Raw genomic sequence first — 22,846 nt, 5'->3', positions numbered from 1 at the left:
GGTCTGCTTTATTTTAACCTCTTCACTGCTAGGTCTTTTTCCACCCTGTGCCAAGCCTGTTTTTGGCTATCTAGGGGAGTTCACTCTTAGGCCCCCATAACGTTTTGTCCACATAAGCTATCCACACCAAATTTGTGTCCTTTTTTCCCCCAACATCCCTGTGGATTCCAAAGGTACCCAGGGTTTGTGGATTCCCCCGGAGGGGACCAACAAAATGGGCAAAATATAGCTAACATTTTGAGGTTTTGGGGAAAAAGTGCAGCAGAAGAAAGTATCTGTTTTTTTCCCTGCAAACATCAACAACAAAAGGTTTTCGGTGCTAAAATCACCATCTTCCCAGCTTTCAGGAACAGGCAGACTTGAATCAGAAAAACACATTTTTGGCATTTTACTGGGACATTGTCCATTTTCTTATTTTTTCTGCTTTCAACCTCCTTCCAGTTAGTGGCAGAAATTGATGTTAAACCAATGGTTGATCCCGGATAACTACATATTTCTGAAGAGTAGACAAAACTCTAATTTCAGCAAGGGGTCATTTGTGTAGATCCATCAAGGTTTTCCTATAGAAAGCAACAGTTGAAACAAAAACAATATTGAAATTGAGTTGGAAAAAAACAGCCTTTGTGACTGTTTTCACCTGTAACTTTTTCTAATTGAGGCAGACTTCAAAAGCAATATACTGTTATGTCCGCTGGGCTCTTCTGGTTGCAGGGATATACAGGGCTTGTAGGTTCACCAACAACCGACTTACCCAAATCCAATAACTGAGCTGCACCTTGCAATGGTTTTTGATTGTGTACCAAGTATACAGCAATACACATGGTAAAATATAAATAGTGAAAAATAGGTATCAAGGAAACCAATGTATTTCTGAAATGGGCATAAGATATGCAGTTTAGAAGCAGGGATTATTTGTACATCTCTGAATTTGTGGGTACCCGTACTAGCATGTAAATTAGAGGGAATTTCTCAAAATTACTTCTTTCTTACACATGGTCTTAAATTTGGAAGATTTAAATGCAGAGAAATACAATTGATAGTAACACTTGTTCTACCATCCTTTGTTCCCTTAGGTTTCCCAATAAAATGGTACCTCGCTTGTGTGGATAGGCCTGGTGCCCACGACAGGAAATGGCCCAAAACGCCAAATGGATACATCAGATTTTTCAACACAAAACTGACCCGTTTTATTGCAAAGTGGGTAGCTGTGGTGTTTGGGCCCAAACTCAGCTGGCACCTAGGAAAACTTAGCCAATCTATAAATTTTGTAAAGCTAGACACGCAGGGCCATCCAGGGTGGTGTGACTTGTGTTCCTTTCACTGGGTTGTTTTACGCAGAATCCCTTGCAAACCTCAAAATGTGACTTAAAAACACGTTTTCCTCACATTTCTGTGATGGAAAGTTCTGGAATCTATACAGAACATCTTTCCACCCACCATTTTCCTAAGTCTTCTGATCAAAATGGTACTTCACTTGTGTGGTTAGGCCCTAGTGCCCGCGATAGGAAATGGCACAAAACACAACATGGATACATCACATGTTTCCCTGAAAACTGATCTGTTTTTTGTAAAGTGAGTAGCTGAGGTGTTTGGGCCCTACCTCAGCTGGCACCTGGGAAACCTAGCAAACCTGTACATTTTTAAAAACTAGATATCTAGGGAAATCCGTCAGGGGGGTGACTTGCATGGATCCCGTGAAGTTTTTTTTTTTTTTGTGACCCATAATGCCATGCAAACCTCAATCTTTGCTTGAAATCACACATTTTCATAACATTTCTGTGATGGCAACTTCTGCAATCCGCAGGAATCCACAAGATTCCTACCACCCAGCATTGGCCTACTTGTGCTGATACAAATGCTGCACCACTTGTGTGACTGGGCCTAGTGCCAGTGATAGGAACTTACCAAACCAAGGACAATGGGAGCCCCTGCATAGGGAATCCTATTGACATTGGTTGGATCTGTTCCTGTCACTGGCACTAGGCCCATTTGTGCCCCCACTCCTCTTTTATTAAAATAAAAAAATCCCTGGTGTCTAGTGGGCTTTCTTCCCACCGGGGGGTGATCAGGGATAATAACCCCCATCTGCCTCCCAGCAGGAGGCAGAAAGACTGTTAATAGTGTTTGGGACGGGGGTATTGGCATGTCCATTTTGGGCAGCCCCCACCCTATGTAATAAAAATAAAATAGTCCCTAGTGCCTAATAGGCTTTCTGTCCCCTCAGGGGACATATTGGAGGCTATCGCCCCCATGTGCCCTCTGGGGGGGAGCAGAAAGATTATGGGTCAGGAAATGTGACAGGAGCAAAAGCCCTTGCCAAAGGGGATGCTCACCCCTCCCTGGTGCCTAGTGGAGGGATCCCTGCTTGGAGATCAGCTTTCTGCGGTGATCCCCAAACATTGATTCACTAGAAAAAGGGTACCTTTGGAAAGGGGAGTATTTCCCCTTTCCAATTGTACCTCTACCGTCTGTCTCATTGCTCAGGGGACTGAGATAGCCCCCTGAGCACTGAGACAGCGACAGTCAAAGTGAAATGAGCCGATCAGCTCATTTCACGTTCGTTTTCAATGAAATAATGTCATTTCACTGAAAACCAAAAACAGCCTAGGGGCCTGGGGAAGCTGTAAGCAGCAGAAGGATTTGGCACTCATGTGATGAGGAAGGAATTGTTCAGTCCTCAGCACAGGCACGCTGGTGCACGTGACAGAATTGTTCCGTCATGCGCACCAAATGGGTTAAGTGAAAGTTTTTTGGGGATTGCAAACTTTACGCCTGGAGTTGCATGAGTGAAAGGCAAAATCTATGCCCGTAGCTGCATGAAGTAAATGTTTTTTGGTGATTGCAAAATCTACGCCTGTAATTGAGTGAGTGTGTGAGTGTGTGAATGTGCGAATAAGCTAATGGTGGGGAGAGAGAATGGCATTAAGCCTGGTGTTGTCACTATGGTGCCACTGAGGCCCAACATATGAAATGAATTACAGCCACCAACTGGGAAGCTACCAGGCTCATCCGCCTCTGCTTCCTCCTTCTTTGTCTTCTCTACCTCCTGTTACCTCTGCTTTCTCTTCTTGCATTTCCTCCTCTTCTACTTCCTCCTGTATTGCAGAGCTGGGGATGCAGTGACAGAGAGAGCAGAAGGGCTGGTGGCATGGGTACAATTGGTGGATATGTCTTGCATATGGACTGATAAGAATGACTTCAACCAGTAACAGGGAGCCATGCAAGACTGCAAAATCTGTCTCTTTCATATGACTGTGCAATTTTATAAAGAAAATGTTTACAGGTGCCTAATGTGTACTAACATGCATGTAGGCTGTACCTAAAGAATGCACCAGCGTGTGCCCCTAAAGCAATGCAAAACCTGGATGTACTACAAGGAAAGAAAAATAATTGTTTAAGATCGGTCAGTGAGCAAAACAGATTGAAATGGTTGAGGAAGTTCATTAAGAATGTTAGTAATTCTCTTGAAGAATAATTTATATATCAGTAATATGTGAAGGGAAGTGCCACTGAAGGGCACTTGCACAGTACGCAGGCCAGAACATCCCTGCATTGGGCAGTAAGCCAAATCCAAATGTTAATGGTGGAGATGCACTATGTGTTAATGTGGTGGGCCTTAAAGAAACTACATTTCTAAGTTAATTTTTCATTGGTGAGTATCCCCCTAGGTGCCAGACTGGATCCAGATCAGTTTTTCTTATCTTTTCTTGTCCCACACCCTCAGGTGTGAAGCATTAAACACTTATTGGTGATAGTGTGCTGAACTCTAACTTGGGATATTATTTGATGTTAAAATGAGGTAAGTTGGGAGGGTAGTGAGGAATCTGCAGTAAAATATTTTATTTAATTAAATATGGTTATAGATGGGCATACTTATATTTTTTCTCCTCTTTGGCTTTTAGTTCAGTAAACATATTAAACTAAAACAAAATAGAGTATCCACCCGAAAGAGTGAGTAACTTCTGCTGAGGGTTACTTCTAGCTGCAGATTCCTTTAAGGGCCTTCCTTTGCAATAGGATTCTAATAATTATCCCCACATGATGCTCCAGTGTCTACTCCTCCATGGCTGTCTGTTCTCCACTGCCTGTGGCTGGTCCTCCAATGTCTACTTATTTTTCTAGCCTGCACTGGACCCATATATAATGGACCGCTCACAGTCTGTAGGTGGTTTTCGGACCTTTTAGTATAGACGCTATGGAGAAGTGGACAGCAACTAGTGCATTCCGCACTATTTGCACCTGTAGATTTCAAGCCCAGGAAAACTCCGAGGGCAGCTATTAGAGCTGAACTGCCCATACCTTGTATGAGGATGGCTGGTGTAGAAGAGAAGAGAGTGATTTTGCCTATAGTTCCCTCTGAAAAGCAGTAGTTCTTATTACGTCAAGGGATTGTTCCTGCACTTGCTGGGGCTGGTTTTTAATAGACAATCAGAATGTGTGTGTTTGGGTCATAATGTGAAAAGGTGATTGTCTAAAGTGCTGACTGTACCACAGTGGTTTCCAGTTTTGTGTGGTCCTGTGGTGGCAAGGGTGAAGTCTCTAATCCCTGCTGCACGCAGCTGGTTCTTGTTCAGTCAGAGAATGTCCTAATTGCTGGGGTGATTAAAGTTTCTGCAATTACCACTGTATGTACCAGATCCCTATGCAGTCAGACTGATGGCTCCCATTTCAAGGTCTATATCGACTTTTAATTTAATTGAAATGATATTCAAACAACTAAACCTTTACTCCTCCATGAATTCGAAAAAAATGTTCCTCCTTCCTTGGCTCACTACTTGATAGCTTTTCACTTTAAAAGAAACAAGCTGTTGGCTTTGTTGTTGCTTGTTAATAAAATGTAAAAGTCCAGGGGATGCTTAAATCGAATCTGCTAATTTAAGAGCGATAGTTTATTTAAGTATTGTACTTAATGTGTTAAGAAATTGCACCTATCCTGGCAGTGTGGATGGGGTGAGAGTAACAGTTCTCCTTATATTGTGTGATTTGCTTACCTAATAAATTAATAATTATTTCCTGCATATGAAATTGTGCAGTCACCTTCTTGAACCCTGTTACACACCCTAGTTTGTTGAAACTGTTGCTCTCATCCTTTTCATATATACTGAAAATTTGTTTTAATGTTGATAATCATGACAAACTGTGTTGATTGAATCAAAGTGTAAGTAGTAATTGCTCTTAAAACATCTTATCTTCAAGGTCAGAGGTGTGCCAGAGAACAAAAATGGATGTCTAGACTCTGAAGAAGATTCCAAGGTTACAGTACAATACAGTTACCGTTATGAGGAAATCATGACCTATTACTTCTATTCTTACAATTATTTGTCTAGGACTTAATTAGACTTATAACACCCAGTAGCTAATAGTCAACAGATACGTAAAGTATATAATTGATAAGATTGTGAAGTTAATTACATTTAGATGTTCCTAACAATTGTTGCGGGGGCTCCATTTTCACATACCAATCACAGCACTCTCATAGTGTCCACATTCTGAATTCCACAATAATTTGTAATTGCCCAACTTGTGATTACAATATCAGTGATTTTACCACTGTTGAATGCAGCTCTGTTTTAATGAATTTCACTTTACTTTGAAGTGGATTCATTTTCTAATACAAGCAGTGATATGGACTTTTTAGTTTCATGAATATTCAAGATGTTTTTTTGAAAGAGCATGTTATTTTTTTATGTTTACTGTGTTTTCTTTACTAATACTAACACTTTGACTTATCTTTTCTCAACAGAAGTCTCAGCCACGTACTTTAAAAAGATAAATTTCCCATATCAAATGCTTGTACACAGACCATTTGCAGCAACAAACACCCACACTTCAAACTACTGAACCCTTCATTACTTTTTCGTTTTCTCTGAAGTTGTAATTATTTCTTATTTTTCTCTAACCTTCATGGTGATAGTTTTATCTTTTTTGATTTGGTTGTGTTTTTTTTAACGACGTAAGTTTTTTAAGTTGTGTCCAGTATTCATCGTACTTAAAAGATCTTACTATTTTACACTGAACATCATGTATGATTCATCTATTAACCCATTGGTATGGCTTAAAACCTTGCACTTTGCACAGTGCCCTGATTATATTTATTTGTATATTATGTTGGGCTCTAGTTATGGAATATAAATGCTGCAACAATTCATCATGATTATAATTGATTCTTATAATCACAGATTCCTCAGATTTCAAATTTCCCAGAGGCGCTAGACTGGATCCATAAGTTTTCATAGTGATTGATGTTGCACACCCGCAGGTGGCACTATTGGACTCAGCATCATCCTCACATCACCTGCAGAATTGACAGCTCAGCGCCTCAAATAGGTGCCACCCCTGTGTGCTGACGTCCGTTACTTTCTTTCTGTCCCATTTGACAGTGATTCCGAGCTCCTCTCTTAACTTCTGACAGATTTGATTTTTTTTATTTCTACACATTGTGCTAGGGAGAATGTTGCCCCTGAAAACCATAGATGTAGAGCATGCCATTACTGCAGGAACTAGATGTTGGGGATGGATACACAGGATGCTGATCAGCAGTGTCTAGCTTTTGACTTTTACTTGAAGTCCTACAGCAAGTGCTCCCTGATGCATTCAGAGGCCATCGGGAATGGGAAGCAAAACTGTACGTTGGTGAGGACAAGAAATGGTGTACTTTGTGCTACAAAAGTATACCCGCTTCAGGTTGTCAGCCCAAATTTGTGACAATTCCAGGTCCCACTCTGTCACCATCCTCGAGTAGGTCGAACACCATGTTGAGGGACAAGTCCCACCTTAGAAGCAAGCAGTTTAAGTGGGAGTAATTTGTGTCCTGTTACTTCCACTCTGAAGACAAGTCATACAGTCAGCACACAACGGTTTCAACTCTACCTTCATCGTCTGGCTTAGAGCCTGCTCATAGGTCGATCCCAGCATGCCTAGTATTTGGCCGTTGCCAACTATGCAGTAGATAGAGGCATTCAGAGAGGGCATGCTGCAACTTTTCTGCATGCTGCTTGCTCCCTCTTCAGTGCCCCCATGGAGCTTTAAGGAAACCCTCAGTATCCTGGGAGAGCAGGCCCCTGTGGGAGCCACCCTGTTGGTCCTCTACAAGTGTGGGTTCATGCCTCCTCTCCTGCACGGGATGTCTCATCTGTTTCTCCTGCTCTGAGAGCAGCTTCAACTCCAGTAATGCCTACTCTGGATCTTACCGCAATGCCTGGTTCAATGCCAGAGCTAACGTCAGCTCCCTCAAAGCTTGCCTCATTACGAGATTACAAAGGTGCAGGCCCCATCTTTGGAGGATACCCAGCCTCTCCCTAGACACCATTACTATTGTAGGCTGGCAGCCTTTTAAAATTAGGATTTGGATGCTGTTCAAGGTCTTCAGAATGTTCCACATGACAAGGATGATGAAATAGCAGTCAGCAGAACTGCAGAAGTCCTGGCCCTTCATTAGCGATACTAAGCCTAATCTTGCAGCCTTAGCCTTCTACTTTGAGCTGTTACTGCCTTTTATACAGTCCTTACCAGATGGCAACCTAGTCTAAACTGTGTTAGACTCCCCTAGGAGGTCATTGGGAGGTTTGGTGTCTGAGTCCCTTTGGGACCTGGCTTTTTTGATCTAGCACTCGACTCCCGAAGGCATAGTGGTTCAAGCTTGCACCAGCGCATAGTACCCAAACACATTCCCTGCTGCGATGGAAATCAGTGAATTGAAGCACATTCACACATTTGGAAAAATATTTCCCCCCCCACTACTTTGACTTTGAGGTCCCTGAACGCAGTCTGCCCACTGGGATGCTATGCACATGACTTTTGGGATATGGTTATCAAGAACTTACCAACCATTTGTGATGAATTCAGGAATGTTTTTGCTCAGAGTATTAGAGGTAACCTGGCGAAGTATGTGTTAATATCTGGTTGATGTGTTAGTATCTGCTCTTGGCACAACAGACTGTATAGTTTGTGCCACTGTCAGCAGTGTTGTGATTGGGTGCTGTGCCTTGATGTGTGCCTCAGGTGTTTTTTATGGCCATTTCTGCATCCCTTATTGATGTACCATTTGATGGTTCGAGGTTCTTTGATGGAAAAATTGACTATTTCTCCCCTTCACCATCAGCCGTGCTGTGGCCTACTCTCAGGGTTTGCAATCCCTGGCTCATCAATTCTACCAGCAGTGCTGAAAGGGTAGATGATACTCCAGGCAGCTTTCTTATAACTAGAAGCAGTCTGTAGTCCTTGCTTCCCATACCGCAGTCAGCACAGCCCTTTTCTGACTCGAGAGGTCACGGTAGTATAAGCAGGGGTGGCTCCTCCACTATGGCAGAGGAGCGTCACCCCCCGCTCCCCACCCCGACCCTCCCCGACAGCAGCAGCTGCAAACCTTTTACAGTAAAAACATAATAAACCGCTTATTATGTTTTAACTGTAAAAGGGGCGGGGACATGGGCATGACAGAGGGGGTGAGCGCCCAGCACTCCCTCTCAGTGCGCATGTATGTTTGGCCAGCCGTCTCGGCCCGGCCAAACATACATGCGCACTAGGCTCTTTCCTCCTCTCTGCCGCCCACGACTGCAGTCAACTGTTCTGATTTCCTCTTCAAAGGTCATATGCGTCCGATTGGGAACAGAATATGGTTTTCTCTAACCGACTGGAGTGCATTTATCCTCAGACCAATGGATCCTGCAGGATGTCCAGCATGAGTTAGCCCTCATTTTATCTATTCCCCCTCCTGTTCCTACTGTCTTTGTTTAGTCTTCAGCCTCCATTCTGCCCCAGGAAGTCAAATGTCTGCTGGTCAAAGAGGACATAGAGAGCATTGAAGAGGCAGAGGGGGGCAGCAGTTGGTACTATTGATATTGTTTTAGTGCTCAAAAAAAGACGGAGGACTCAGGCCGACGCTATACCTTTGGCTTCTGAACACCTTTCTTTGGAAGGACAAGTTCGGAGTCACATCAATAATGAATGCATTGTCTCTAGTTTGAGGTGGTCACCTTAGAAAGTAGGAGAGTAGGGGCTTTTGAGCAGAGATGCCAAATCTACCTTCTGTAGCTTTCTGCATTCATCTGGCTTTGAAGGCCTTCCTCATATTCATCATGGGAAAACTGTTTCAGGTCCTGACAGACAAATCAACTGTCAAGTGTTACTGCAATAAACAAGTCAGTGTGGTGTTGTGTGCCCTGTGTAAGGAAGCCCTGCAACTGGAGGTGGCTCGAAAGCCAGTTATTTGGCAGGCTTGCTGAGTGCCAAGGAGGGCAAGCTGAGCAGGCATTATCCAGTGGACCATTAATGGTGCCTTCATCTGGAGGTGGTTTAAGGTTTCTTCACCTGTTGAGGTGGACCATGGCTGGATATTTTCACCATTGTTTAGACTGCACAGTGTTGTGATTACTGCACATTGGAGTTTCTGTTTCAGTGTTCCCTGGGAGATGCTTTCTGTCTGCAGTGAGATGCTAGTCTTATGTACTCCTTTCCACTACTGCCCCAGGTTCGTAAGAAGATCATGAAAGACTGTGTACAGGTCAGGGTAATAGCCATGGATTTTGCCAGGTGTGTGTGTGTTCTGGCTTGCTGAGCCTGTGTGTTTGCTCTCCAGTCCATCTACTTCTTTAAATGGACCTCCTGTCCTCTGCAACAGGGCAGGGTCCTACACCCAAACCTCCACAACTGACACCTCAGTTGGTGGAGATTGAGCAGCACCAGATGAACAGATTTGATCTGCCTGCAGAAGTAGTGGATTTTAATTTTGTAGGTATATGTTAAGCTACTGAATCTCATTATCTAGGTCATTAGGCACCTCTATGGCCTAATGTGGAGCCAGTCAACTTTATCCTCTTCAGATCATACTGTCTGATGTTTGTAGTATCTTTGGTCCAGCAAGTTTTTACAGTGGGCCTTTTTCGCAAGGTTACTCATCTGCCTTTCAGTGTTTCTATGGCCAAACTTTGATATTGAATTCACCAGTTGTGATGAATTTCTATAAAAGGCTTACATAGATGTTCACTCTTGCACCCTTTGTTGTGCCTCAATGGGATCCTAATTTGATCATCACAATCTTGATGTGAAAGCCTTTAGAGCTTATGCACAGCTACTTTTTGAGATTGCTGACGATTAAGACCTTATACCTCATTGGAGTTACTTCTGCACTCCATATCCTTAATCTGCAGGTGCAGTCTGTACAATCGCTCTAAGCTACCTTCTTTCCGGACATGTTGGGGCTGCAAACTCTTGCTTTCTTCTTGCAGGAAGTGGTGTCTCATTCCAGCTGGGACAGTCTGTCACTCTCCCTAGCTTTTTTGCTCTGCCGCACCCCTCTAAGAAGGAGGAAAGAATTCACCATTTAGACCCAAAAAGAGCTGTAGTTATACATAGGAGCTTCTGGTGAATGATCTACTTTTTATTGTCTCTGCCAGTGCTAAGAAGCAAAAAGCGGTTCAGAAGCTAACCTTATCCAGGTAGATTGTCCTGTGCCTAGGAGCATACTATGCCCTTGCCACAAAGTAGCCTCCTGAGGACCTTTGGCCTCATTCTACTAGAGCCCAGGCAGCCATGTGTGGGGCTGGGTAGTAAGGTATATTAATGTTTGGCATTGCCACGCTGCTACATGGGTGTCCGCACCTTCACCAGGAATTATCACCTCTACAGTCAGTTCCACAGGGAGGTCTATTTGCATGCTCGGTCCTACAGGATATGGCTTAGGGTCAGTTCCCAGACCCTACAGCTTTGCGAGGTGCTACTTCGGTATCAATTCAACAAGTGAGAAACCTAAAGTTAGAAAAATCCATCACAAGAGAAGGTTACTTACCTTAGGTAAAAAATTTCCAGTGGACACTCTATCTAATCGCACATTCCTTACTGGCCTCCCATCTCCCTGTTTTGTGGGGTGGACCTTAGGGTTCTAAAAAGGTTGCAAATTAGATGACCAACAGTCTGGTGAGTCCGCCGGTCAGCCCGCCCCCCTCCGCAGCAGCCTCTAAACCCTCCTAGTCTGCCTGTCCATCACCATGGATGCCCGTTTGGAAGCACGATTCGCCAATAATCCTCCCCCACTGGCAATCCATTACTTCAGATAGGTGGGCTTTGCAGATCGTCCAAAGGGTCTACTCCCTTCCCTTTGAGACTACCCCTCCATCCATGCCACCATCTTAAGACCGGATGATAGAGGATCATTTATCCCTCCTCCGCTTGGAAGTTGCTGCTCTTTTGGCTAAGCGAGCCCTAGCGATTTATTTTCAAAGGTAAGGAGTCTGCAGCTAGAAGTCTCTAGCAAATGAACAAGTTACTTACCTTCAGTAACGCCTTATCTGGTAGAGGCTATGGGCGTGATTTTGAGTTTGTTAGACGGGTTACTCCGCCACAAACGTGACAGATATCCCGTCTGCCATATTATGATGTCCACAGTATATAATAGAATCGTAATACAGCGGATGGGATATCCGTCATGTTAGTGACGGAGTAACCACATGCGCCAAACTCAAAATCAGGCCCTATATCTTGCTGCAGATTCCTTACCTACCCACCATCCTCCCTGCTCTGTGAACGGATTTCTAGAGGAAGTAACTTCCCTTTCAGGGCCCTTGTTTTGACACACCAGTGGGCAGTGTTCTTCATGGCTTTTCACTTCTGGCGTGGAAAGTTGTGAAAAGAAACTGACGTTGGAGCACCTGGGTGGTGCCTATATAGAAACCGTAACATCATTTCTGGTCCAGACGCCTATGATGACGGACGTGGAGCCAATAAGTGCCACCTACCGGCGCGTAGCTGTACTGCTCTTGTAAAATCTTCTGCATCCAGTCTGATGCCTGGGGTGATTTCAAGGGATAGGAATCTGCAGCTAGATGTAGTGTATCAGATGAGGTGTTACCGAAGGTAACTTGTCCTTCAAAAACAGAGATAATTATTATTATCCACTTCCCCCTTCAGCCTTTTCACTCTATTGGCATGTGCTTTCAAACCAGATGTTTTGGATTTGGGCATGTCCTAGCTCACACACTGGAGCATCCAAAACATTCATTGTCACTGCAGCTATTTTCCAGTGAGGCACATCTTTCGGTTAAACTCTGGTGATCCGGTACCTAATGCACATCTACTTTTGCTTTCCCGCTTTTGAGGATCTACAGGAGTCATGTAGATTCAGAGTATAAGTTTATCGAAGACACTGGAATTATAAAGTGTTCACTCACTAGAACACATACAACAATGAAAGTAATGGAAGGAATGCTTGAATTAACCTTAGCCACTGGTGTTCACTTAGGGCTACATTCAGTTTACATTTTTGTCACTCACTGTGCCATTCTAGACAGAGACTAACTATATGCAAATCAGTCTTGGTCCTGCATCAATAGAAACTGTCCCTGTAAACTGTCTAGCGCAGTGGTTCCCAACCTGCGGGTCCGTGAAGCCTTCTCAGGGGGTCCGCGACTGCTTAGAGAATTTAATATTATTAACAGATTAGGTACCCAGCTTTCAGTAATGACTCATTGGGGGGGGTCCCTGGATTCCAATAATGGTTCAGTGGGGTTCCCCGGGTTCCAGTACCGATAAAGTGGGGGTCCACAGACGTCAAAAGGTTGGGAACCACTGATCTAGTGTAGTGTTGTAGACAAAAAATGATGTCCTGGAATGAGACTCGAGTAATTACTGTTTACTGAAATTGATGCAAGCATTCCATCCATCACCATTTTGTTGTCTTAGTTCGGCATCGTAAGTTCAGTGGATATGCTCAAATGTTAGTCCTGTGCTGTGTACTGGTTCACATGCAAGAGCATGCACATGACCACGAAAATAAGACTGATTTCTACGCGTGGCATTGTGCTTTGCCTTGGATTGCGGGCTAGCCTATTTTTTATTCAATTGTATTTATTTTGTCTTTTGCATTTGACAATTGCATAGCTCCATAACACTTGCAGTTACGGCTTGAAAGAAAGGGATCTTACAAGTAATGCAGGTGCTTACAGAACATGAGATATGGTGAAGCATAGCAGCGCCAGTGTTTATTGCTGATCTATGTATTTTCCCTCTCTAGCACTGCACGGCTGTTCTTGAGGAGTAGTACTAAAGTAACATGAAATATAAAACGTCAGGGAAAAACTTGACAGAAATGGTAATAGCATGGGGGGTGGCGCTTGGAGTAAAAAGTGGTAGAAGGAGCGTGCTGCAGGTTCGGAAAGGGTCTGGGGAGCATTGGTGAGCTATATCTGGGCTCCAATAGTGGGTTCTCAGTGGCTGGCATGGCAGTTTCTTTGATGGTTGAGAAAGCAGAGCATAAAAAAATGAAAAAAGGATGGCGGAAAGGCCAATTTTTGAGGGTGTAGGGTAAAAGGCACATGAGGAAATAGAATATACGAGACTACCACAGAAGATGGAACATCAGTCATTTCAGGTCATGTTGGTAATCGGTCAACGCAGTGTTTAGGGCTTGCCAGCACATGTCTATTGGGGGGTAAAGTGTCGTCCTTGAACTGTACGAGAAAGGCCTTAGTGAGCTTGTCCCCACTCAGCAACAGGGGGTATTTCCTGAGAGCTTTTGCTTCTTTGCCGCAAAGGAGGGTGCTATCAGCCTCTGCCCAAGAAAGAATATATCGTCCCCATGTAACCACTAATGGGGGTATTGCTGCCTTCCAAAGACTCGCCATAAATCTAATGATTAAGATGATTGCTAAGTCTAGAAAGCAGGGGTATGCCTGTTCAGTATTTTGGGCATTTAAAATTACCAAGGGTCACAACACCCCAGAAACCCAAATTGACATATCTCAAAAGTGCCTGTAAGTGTTTGGTAACTGTGCCCAGAAATCAGCAAGCGTAGGGCATGTCCAGAGCATGTGTTGGAAATCAGCACCCAGTAGATGTCCACGGAGACAGACCGTCTCAGCTCCTGGAAAAAAAGTTGTTGATCTTCCCTTGAGTCAGGTAAGCCCTGTGAAGGTTGTAGAATTGTATGATTTTTAGATGATTATTTCTGTAGACTGTGAGGGTGAGAGAGGCCTCCCTTTCAGTCGGTGTCATTAAGCACTTAAGCAAGATCCATTTCCCACTTAGCCCGCAACAAGTCTAAAACAGTTTGCATGTGGGTCTGTAGGGTGCCAAAGAGCCATTTAATGAGGTGCCGGCTAGTGCAGCAGCAGTGTGGTGGGAGGGAAACTCAGCTGCTCTTATCTGCATTCTCTGCGTAGTGTGTGGGTTTAGAGCATTGTACATTAATAAATGACCCATGTTTAAGTATTAAGGTAAGGGTAGAGGGCACCCCTGGCTGGTGCTTCTATGTAAGAGGGCAAAATGTTATATATGGCAGCATGTGCGAGCACGTGCTGAAGGATTTGTATAATGGAGTCAAATAAGGTTTACTATCCAAACCCTTAATCCCAGGCAGTAGAGCACTTCAAGCAGAAAAACCTTCTCATGGTCCAACACCAAATAGGCTGCCCCTGGAAGATCTAAAGGGGCAAACTCCAGAATTAGGAAGAGCGGACATAACTTTAAGGATGTGCTGCAGCCCAGGATAAACCCGTTTTGGTCGGGATGAACTAAGAGGGGCAACCGCGGTAGCCTTGCCCAGGATCTTATAATATGTATTGAAAATTGCTTCCTGTCAGTAGAAGCACAGCTGTGTCGTCTCCTCTGTCTTTAGAAATAGAGACTAGTAATGCCAGAGAGAGAGAGAGAGAGAGAGAGAGAGAAGAGAGAGCGAGAGAGAGAGGGAGAGAAGAGAGAGAAGGGAGAGAGAAAAGAGAGACAAGAGAGAGAGAGACCGCCCCGCGCCCTGGATAGTGCTTCAAGTTTCCGAGATAAAACGTAAGTGCAGTAAAACTCAAAAGGGGGCCCGGAATTTTGCCAGCCGCTTCTGAGCGAAAAGCTTCCTTGATCACTGCTAGGTGATGGGTGCCTAGAGCTCCTGCCTCTGCGCTAGTGTTATGGGTGGGATGGTGATACTATCTAGATATTTGACATCTTGGGTGTATGTGGTGAGTTTCAAAGTCTTTGACAATAACATGTAAAGTTATTATGTATTTGTATTGCATGTGGTGTGTCTGGACTAGCTTTGATGAAAGTGGTTGGTCAAGCATAGTCCTGTCGTACCAGCTAGGCCAAGAGACGACCCCCCCCTCTTCATCTGCCTCCGTGTGTGTGGGCACCCTATGTGCCTCATAGTTCGATTAGTTCTGTATGTCTTGTGCGAGTTGGCGCTAGGGGGCAGTGTAAGTAAATGGCTCTTTTTGTATGGTCACCACCAAAGTTGTGGACTGATGCAGCTGGTTTTTGTGCTCGGAGATTGACAGACATCGGTGCCAGTGCTCTGACCTCAAAATGTGTATGTTTGATAGGCTCATACCCAATTGGCATAAACTTAAGTCACTAGTATATGGTAACAAGGGCCTGTAAGTTAGTCATCCCAGTGACTGCAGCACTGCTTGTGCCATCCTGAATGTGACATTGTTAAAACATGTCTCCCAGTCTGTCACTGCAGACTGGAAGGGCAGTTTTAAACTGCTAACTCAACTTTGCCATTTAAAGTAATGGCAAAGCCCAATCCTCCCTTTTTGATATATGTAAATCACCCCTAGGATAGGCCTATTGCGTGCTATGGCAGGGTGCTGTATAATAGAAAGTGGTACATGTACTTTTACGTGTTCCCACAATAAAAACCCTCAACCGAAGTCAAGGAAATCCAAGGGCCAGCTGCCTGTCCTCCTGTTCGCAGCACAGGGAAAGCTAATAGCCCCATTGGTGAATGCAGGATTACAAGCTAACCGTCAGCCTTGATAACTTCAGACATGGACTACTAAGGGTGGTACTGTAAGGTATCAAACAACTCTTTACATTAAGCCTGCTGTGATGCCCAAGTCGAAATTAATATAACTTTTTGCATTGTGCATCTTTTACAAGTTGCAACTTTGTTGCCTAAAGTCTCCTGTGCCTGGTCACTGTTGTACATGGCGTCAGTCCCCTGGACAGCTTTCTTCCCTCCTGGGGAGACATGCAAACGACTTCCAAGAAAGGACACAATAGAACCCAGCATAGGTGAGGCCACATGTGTTAGCTCAAAAGAACAACTTCAAAAACAGAAGCCACCTTTGAAGGGCAAATGGGAAGCACTTTAGAAAGGGCCTGCTCTGTTGTTTAGGCAGACAGGCTGACACTAGGTACAGAGAAGGGGAACCAGTTGTCAAACCGGTTTTCCAGGGGCATGTAGCTGCCTTGTTAGCCACCCCTCTGGGCTGGGCTAGAGAGCTCTGTGAGCTGAGAGGGGCTCTGCCATCATGAGAGCGAGCACAATAGAAAACTCTGGTATAGCTAGATGCCACAGTTCATGGGAAGTTGTCATCAGGCAGGGGTTAACCTGGTTGCCCATTGTCTAGTGACTGCCATCTCCCCTGAGGGCATGTTCTGAGCATAAAATGGGCACCGCTGGCACCAAGAACTCTAATCTCGTTGGACTGGAAAAGAAGTCTAAAAGAATGCCCTTCTGCACCAAGGACTCAGCGAATAGAAGCTACACCGACGTGGAATGCACCTGCTGTATGTGGTGGCTAACAAACAAAAGGGGACTGTACTAAATGTATCCTTCTTTTGAAGAATTTGACTCCTGGGCCTAGCTGAAGCAAGAGACTTCAAGGGTCAGGTGGCTGATAGCCAGTTCTCAGCAGTTCTGCCACAACAGCTGAAGGTTGCTGGGGTGAGTTTGTAGCCTAGATTCCCATATTGCTGCTTCTCACTGTCGTGCAACCCAAGGGACTAAGACTTGGTGCTCACAATTTGCCTCCTAATCTGGTGAACTCACAGGAGCCATCGGAATGGAGCTAGGTTGCCCAGAAAGCAAATTACCACTAAAAAAAAGAAAAATGCTGAAACCACTGTCCTGGGCGACTAGTAGACCAGTGGCAACTGGACTTCTGCTCAGCTCTAGAGGACTTGGAGTGACGTTGACCCGTGTGGCCAGGATTGCTTCACCAAGCCTGTGGACCAAGAAGTAGCCCCAAGAAAACCTCTATCAATCATGCTGCATCTTCAGCATCCTTGAGCATCTTCAGCATCCTGTATCCCTTGCAACATCAGGACTACTCTATAGAAGTCAATGGAAAAGAGCTGCTGGCACTGGAACAGAGCACAAGACTGCATTTTGGGACAAGTTAAATGTTTCTGAGGACCTTGCAGTATTCCTTAACTGGCTCCCTGCTGGAGTTGGTCTCCTAAAGTAACTGCACTGATACTTAATACAGTTCTTTTTTAAAACGTTTCTCTGTGTCATACTTGTTGAATTTGCCAGTGGTTGGTTGTGGTTAAGTAAAAAGTGTTAATTTACTATACCGTAAATTATGTATCCCAGAACCCTCTAGTGGATCTTTCTCATTTTTGTGTCAAAAATTGTATAAAAATTAAACTATTTTTTAAAGTTGATGTCTGATTTCTTGAGTATCTCATCTATTTCTTCCATTGTTTTGGTATAGTTTAAATGCGTTATACTCTTTACTTTGTGTAAGCCTGATTGCTCAGAGCTACAGCTGCCCACGGTTGAACTAAAGGTTTAAGGAACAAAACATGACTGGTCCTAAATGGGTTGGTAGTGTGTCATACCATCATATAATACCCCCCTTTTCCTCACAGGTCGTATTAAGTATTGTGGGTCTCCTGCTTGTTTTCCAAAGGAAGATGTCTGTTCTCAGCTTTGGTTAGCTGCTTCTCAATGACTTGTCTCACGCCTATCAGTTTGCCAACGCAGTGGCCACCTTAAACGCCTCCCATTCTATCAGCCAAGTGGAAGCAGTGCCCTGATTGAGATATGTGTTCAACTATCTTGACCTGTAAGGTGTTGTGGAAATCCCCATCCTCCAGGGCCGCCAATTGTAGGCATGATACATGGACCGAAGGATGCAGGCGGCCCTAGTCCAGGAAGCTTGAAGAGGGTTGGGGTTAGAGATAGTGTGACCGAGGTAGTCAGCATAGTTCATATGTGGGCTTAGACAGGCAAAGTATAGGATTCTGTCAAAGTGCATGTGGAGGCAATGTGGGTGGTAGAAGAAGTATACCCTGAAAGTAGGGTTGCTATCTTGCCAAATGTTAAGGAGATTGCAGTGCTGATACCATTGTACCAGGTGTTTGGTCTTGGATGTAGTGGCTTGCAGTAGGGGAGAAAACGACCTGTCAGTGGTTGTATCCAGTACACTGTGGAAGTCCTCCTCCACCAAAGGAGTCATGGGAGGTTGCGCCCATTGAGCTAACTGACGCAACAGTGTAGCTCAGAATGAAGCTTGTGGGGGGCATGAATGCAGCTAAGCACCATGGGGAGCCATCCAGAAGACCGTGTAGAATTACATAACTGCCCTCTTTGCCAACCGCTAATGTAGAAAGGTGGAACGGGACACCAGCACAGATCCACACCATAGCACCCCAAGCGTAGACCGAGAAGGACGTTGTGTAAACCTGACCGCTATCGCTTTTAGAGTCGCAGCACCTCTTGGGTCATGGAGTGTGTTTCCTGAAACATGGCAACATAGGTTCCCCTGAGCTGTAAGTAGGAGTATACTGAGTAGTGTTTGCTAGTTGTGTGCATCCCCCTGACATTCCATGTGACTATCATATCAGGCCTATCCGTAGCGATCCTTGCAGTGTAGTAGAAGGGTTGCTAGATGGGTGGCTGCGCTCTTTAAGAATCTGCTAGTGGAGCAAACTTGCCAACCTGTTCACATTGCTAGTAATAGTATAGGTCTTCACCCCGCCCATCAGCCCCCAATTAATTGGGTAAACCAAAACTGGGCAGAACAGGGTGCAAACTTCATCCTGTGTAAAAAGAACAAAACTGAAGAAAACCTCTACTTAGGGGGTCGGGCAGTGATAATGGGCATTAGAGCAGTTGCTGCAGTGGTGGGAAATTAGTCAAGTATGTATCCAAGCGCTTCAATAGGTTCACTGGGTTAGGATAGGAATAACAACCCCAGGGGATCAGACGCTGTGCATTGGTATAGCCATTATGGGCCATGGTGAGTGTGGTGAAGTCCATGACCCAGTTCCAACCTCTAATAATGTAGATAGGTTCCATGGTCATTTCAGACAGGTGTTTGGACTCGTTTGAGGTAAGGTACATGTAGCATGGCACCTCAGGAGCAGGGAGAGCAGTCATATCAGTTAATCTGCTGTTTGGGGAGTGACTTATGGGGGAGCTCTGAGGCTATCACTGATAATCAAGGGGATGTGGATTCCACATCGATAGGTGAGTCTGCCAGACTGGTATCCTGCTCTTCTGGGGTGGAGTCGAACTTCGCAGCTGCTGCCAGCTCGGACGGCTGGATTGACTTTGCCTGTCTTTCAGAAGGAATCATATCTTGGTGCCCCAGGGGCCCAAGATGCCAGTGGGCTGCCCGCCTTTCCACGGGCCCTGGCCTTATGTCCCTGTCGGCAACACTGCAACAGATGGGGAAAAGCAATCTGTCCAGTCCTGGGGCACCCTCATGTCCTTGAAGAAATGGGATGGATTTTTCATAGTGATGCAGAGCTTGGCCAGGAATAACAACGTGTATTTAAGACCCAATTTGCGCAGTTTGCGCTTCACCCCGCCGAACGAGGCGTGTTACTGCTCGGCTACTGCATTGTAGTTGGGAAGGAGCATAACTTAGTGATTGCTGATCTGCAGCAGGACCAATCATCGCGCCTCTCTTAGTATGATATTGTAGTCTTAGTAATGTAGGAGTTCAGCAAGAAGAGCACTTGGCACAGAGCCCAGTGGAGGGCGGCGTCCAGTGACCCTGTGAGCCCGCTCTATTGAGAAAAAAGGGAGTTATTGTTTGAAGCAGCATGATGGATTTGACCCATATCTCAAGGTAGGTGACCTGCTTCCTCCACTCCCCTTTCCTAACCCTTGTTCTGAAGTTGCTTCTGTGGGTGGGCCCTCTGTGATGTCTGTTCTTACCTCCAGCATGCACATGTATTCTGTGTGCACTAGCCGGTGGTTCCTGGAGCCATCCATTTTAGGATCTAGCTCCTGTAAGGAGCATTCTGTCTATGACACCCAATTGGACAGCTTTCTCAGGTCATCTCATAGCAGAGTAACTTCAGTAGAGATTACGTCTGTTTTAGCTTTGAAGCTTGTGAGTGATTTTTTTTATAGCATCTAGTATTGAGTCAAGTTTGTTTGGCGTCCCCAGAGAGGGGGTGGTGCTCAGAGGTCTGCCCATGTTTGTCCCATGACATTGGCAGGGAAGCTTCTGGTCCATGGCTGAGAGGAAGAGCGCTCAGTCTGGACTAACTAGGGTTTTTCTCTAGTCTGCAAACCTAGGGGTGATCCAGCAACTCCATCCCACAGCAAGAGCAGACTAGGAGGGAGTGAAAACAATGCCAGCCACGGCATCCTGGGGTAGATGCCCCGGTTAGGCAAATGGTGACGTGGTTTGTCTGCAGTTGCTCAGGCACAAGTAGCTTAATCAGTGGAGCAAAATCGTAAAGTTCTGTAGGCCTCATGGAGCCATCAGTTTGAGTATGTGCAGGCTAGGGTACTCTCCCTCCCTCCCTCCTCTACCACTTGGGTTTGGGGAAATGCGACTCCACACCACCTGACCACCTCCGCCTGTGTGCAATGTGGCATCTCCTGGTTATCCTATAATGCTAGGCCCAACTAGGCAGTGGTCACAATCGATGCCAGGAGGAGAGCCAGGCAGACCCTAGCAGGGGGATTCTCCACCGAACCACCAGTTGTGGAGGGGCCCATTGGAAGGCCCAGGGGCACAACTGTTTCATGTGTGGCGCTTTGAAGTAGAATAAACGCCGTACAAGTGGGAGAGGGCACAAGTGGATTAGTGGGGTCGGCTGTCTAGAACAAAGGCGGAGCCCTGGCTCATCACTCTGTGGGGCCATAGGGCCAGGAGTCTTCTCACCACCCCTTCTGTCTCACCACTCCTACGTGTTGTTTGTCCGGTGATGTTGGGAGGTCTCTGGGTGAGCCCTGTGAAGTTGGGTCCTATAGGGAGTTCTGTGGCAGTGGCACTACTCTCTGGAGTGAGGATCAGCAGAGCCGGAGGTTAGGTTCATGAACCTTGACCTGGCTGCACTGCCTCCACTTCCCGAGCAGTGCACCAGGATGTTTGTGGACTCCCTGTAGTTAAATCCCAGAGGCTGTACAGGCACTTGAGGGGGTAGGGGTGGACAACATGTATCAGGATATCAAGGATGATTATTGCACATAGTGTCCAGTATCTTGGCTCATCAGGTCACATGCTCCCCTACCCAGATAGCCTGTTTAGCTGTACCCATTTAGTCTTTGACTAAGTAGATGTAAGGAAATGCCTTTTTTGTATGGTCCCCCCACAAGTTTTAGGACTGATGCTGTTTATTCTACTTGGAGAGTTCATTGAGGCCTCTTAACCAGTCCTCGGTGCCTGTGTGTTGCCCTTAAACTGATATGTCGTATTTGGCTCATTCCCAGTTGGCTGAGCTAACTTGCATGTAAGTTCCAAACAGATGGTGCCCAAAATATCCAGGGCATGTAAATTAGATAGTCACCCCAGAGCCTGTAGCACTAGTTGTGCCACCCTGTATGTGAAACGTGTAAAACAAGATTCACAGCTTGCCATTTGCAGGTTTGAAGATCAGTTTAAACTGCTTGCTTGACGTTGCCATTTAAAGTAACGGCAAAGCCAGACTTTCCCCTGGTATTTGTGTAAGTCACCCCTCTGGCAGGCCTATCGAGTCTTAAGGCAGGGTGCAGCATATCTCACAGGCAGAACATGTATCTTACATGTTCTGATTGTAAAAACTGGAAACTCATTTTTATTATGGAAATACTTGATTGCCTGATTTGCAAGTGCAGAGTTACACGCTTACTCCACAACTGTGCTAACTCTGGAGTAGAGAAACCAAAGTAGGTCATCCGAGGTATCAAACCACTTGTTACATTAAACCCAGCTGGATTCCCAAATCAAAACTAATGTTACAAGTTGCAGTGTGCAACTTTAGCAAAGTTGTCACTTTGTTGCCTTTAGTCACAGGTGCCCATACTGTTTGCCCACGAGGTCCTATCACAGAGGGAGCTTTCTGCTCTCCTGGGGAGACGTGGTAATGACTCCCAGGAAAGGATATAATAGGAGCCTGCTCTGGCAGATGTCACCTCCCTCCTGCAGGATGCCACATAGGTGCTGGTCCAAAAGCCGAGCTTAAAAGGAGAAGCCGCCTTTTAAGGGCAAATGGGTAACGCTTGGTAGAGGGGCCGCTCCATTGTTCAGACAGGCAGGCTGGCACTAGGAACAGGATAAGGGAAACAGTTGCCAAACCAGTTTTCCAGAGGCATTTGGGCCCCCTTGGTAGCCACACCTCAGGGTTAAGCTAAGGAGCTCCACATGCCAGGAGAGCTGTCCTTCTATACTGGAAGTGGGCATTATGGTGCAGCCTGGGATGCCCAGATTCCGCACTTTGCAAGAACTGGTCATCAGGTGGGAGGGAACATTTTAGCCCATTGGATAACAACCACATCCTGCCCTGAGGGCATTTTCCGTGCTTACGTAGGGCACTCCTGGTTACCTGATCTTGACTGGATTGGGAGAAGGACCGAGGAAAAACTGCCCTTCTGCACTGTGGAACCGGCAAAGGGAGGCTGCACCATCATGGACTGCACCTGATTGCTAGCAAAGGAGGAGGACTGTGCTTGCCGTATCCTGCTGAAGGAGAAGTTGTCTTCAGGGCCCAACCGAAGTCAAGGAACTCCAAGGGCCAGCTGCCTGTCCTGTTCGCAGCACAGGGACACAAAAACTGAAAAAGCCTGCTTGGGCAAGTTAAAAGCCCAAAGTATTCAACCTGCCGCCAACCACTATTCAGCCCCAGGGACCAGGGCCTGATGCACATGACCAGGAGTGTCGTCAAAGTGCAGCTGGGACCTCCAGAGGGC

The 22,846-nt window shown here is 45.6% G+C and overlaps 1 protein-coding gene across 20 annotated transcripts in view; it reads left to right on the top strand.

The window, feature by feature from the left end:
- BLTP1 (bridge-like lipid transfer protein family member 1) overlaps positions 1-22,846 on the top strand; it is a 1,779,540-nt gene that overhangs the window by 1,114,253 nt on the left and 642,441 nt on the right. For 14 of the 20 annotated variants that reach the window (XM_069242454.1, XM_069242515.1, XM_069242506.1 and 11 more), the window contains one exon: positions 5,197-5,253. The exons of the other annotated variants lie outside the window; for them this stretch is intronic. In XM_069242454.1, coding sequence (XP_069098555.1) covers positions 5,197-5,253 — 57 coding nt within the window. The remainder of the gene's footprint in view (positions 1-5,196; positions 5,254-22,846) is intronic. 20 annotated transcript variants of the gene reach the window in all.

This window comes from Pleurodeles waltl, chromosome 1_2 (assembly GCF_031143425.1).
Source record: "Pleurodeles waltl isolate 20211129_DDA chromosome 1_2, aPleWal1.hap1.20221129, whole genome shotgun sequence".
Lineage (NCBI taxonomy): Eukaryota > Metazoa > Chordata > Amphibia > Caudata > Salamandridae > Pleurodeles > Pleurodeles waltl.
Note: the sequence above shows the minus strand (reverse complement) of the source record. Positions and strands in the feature narration are given on the sequence as shown.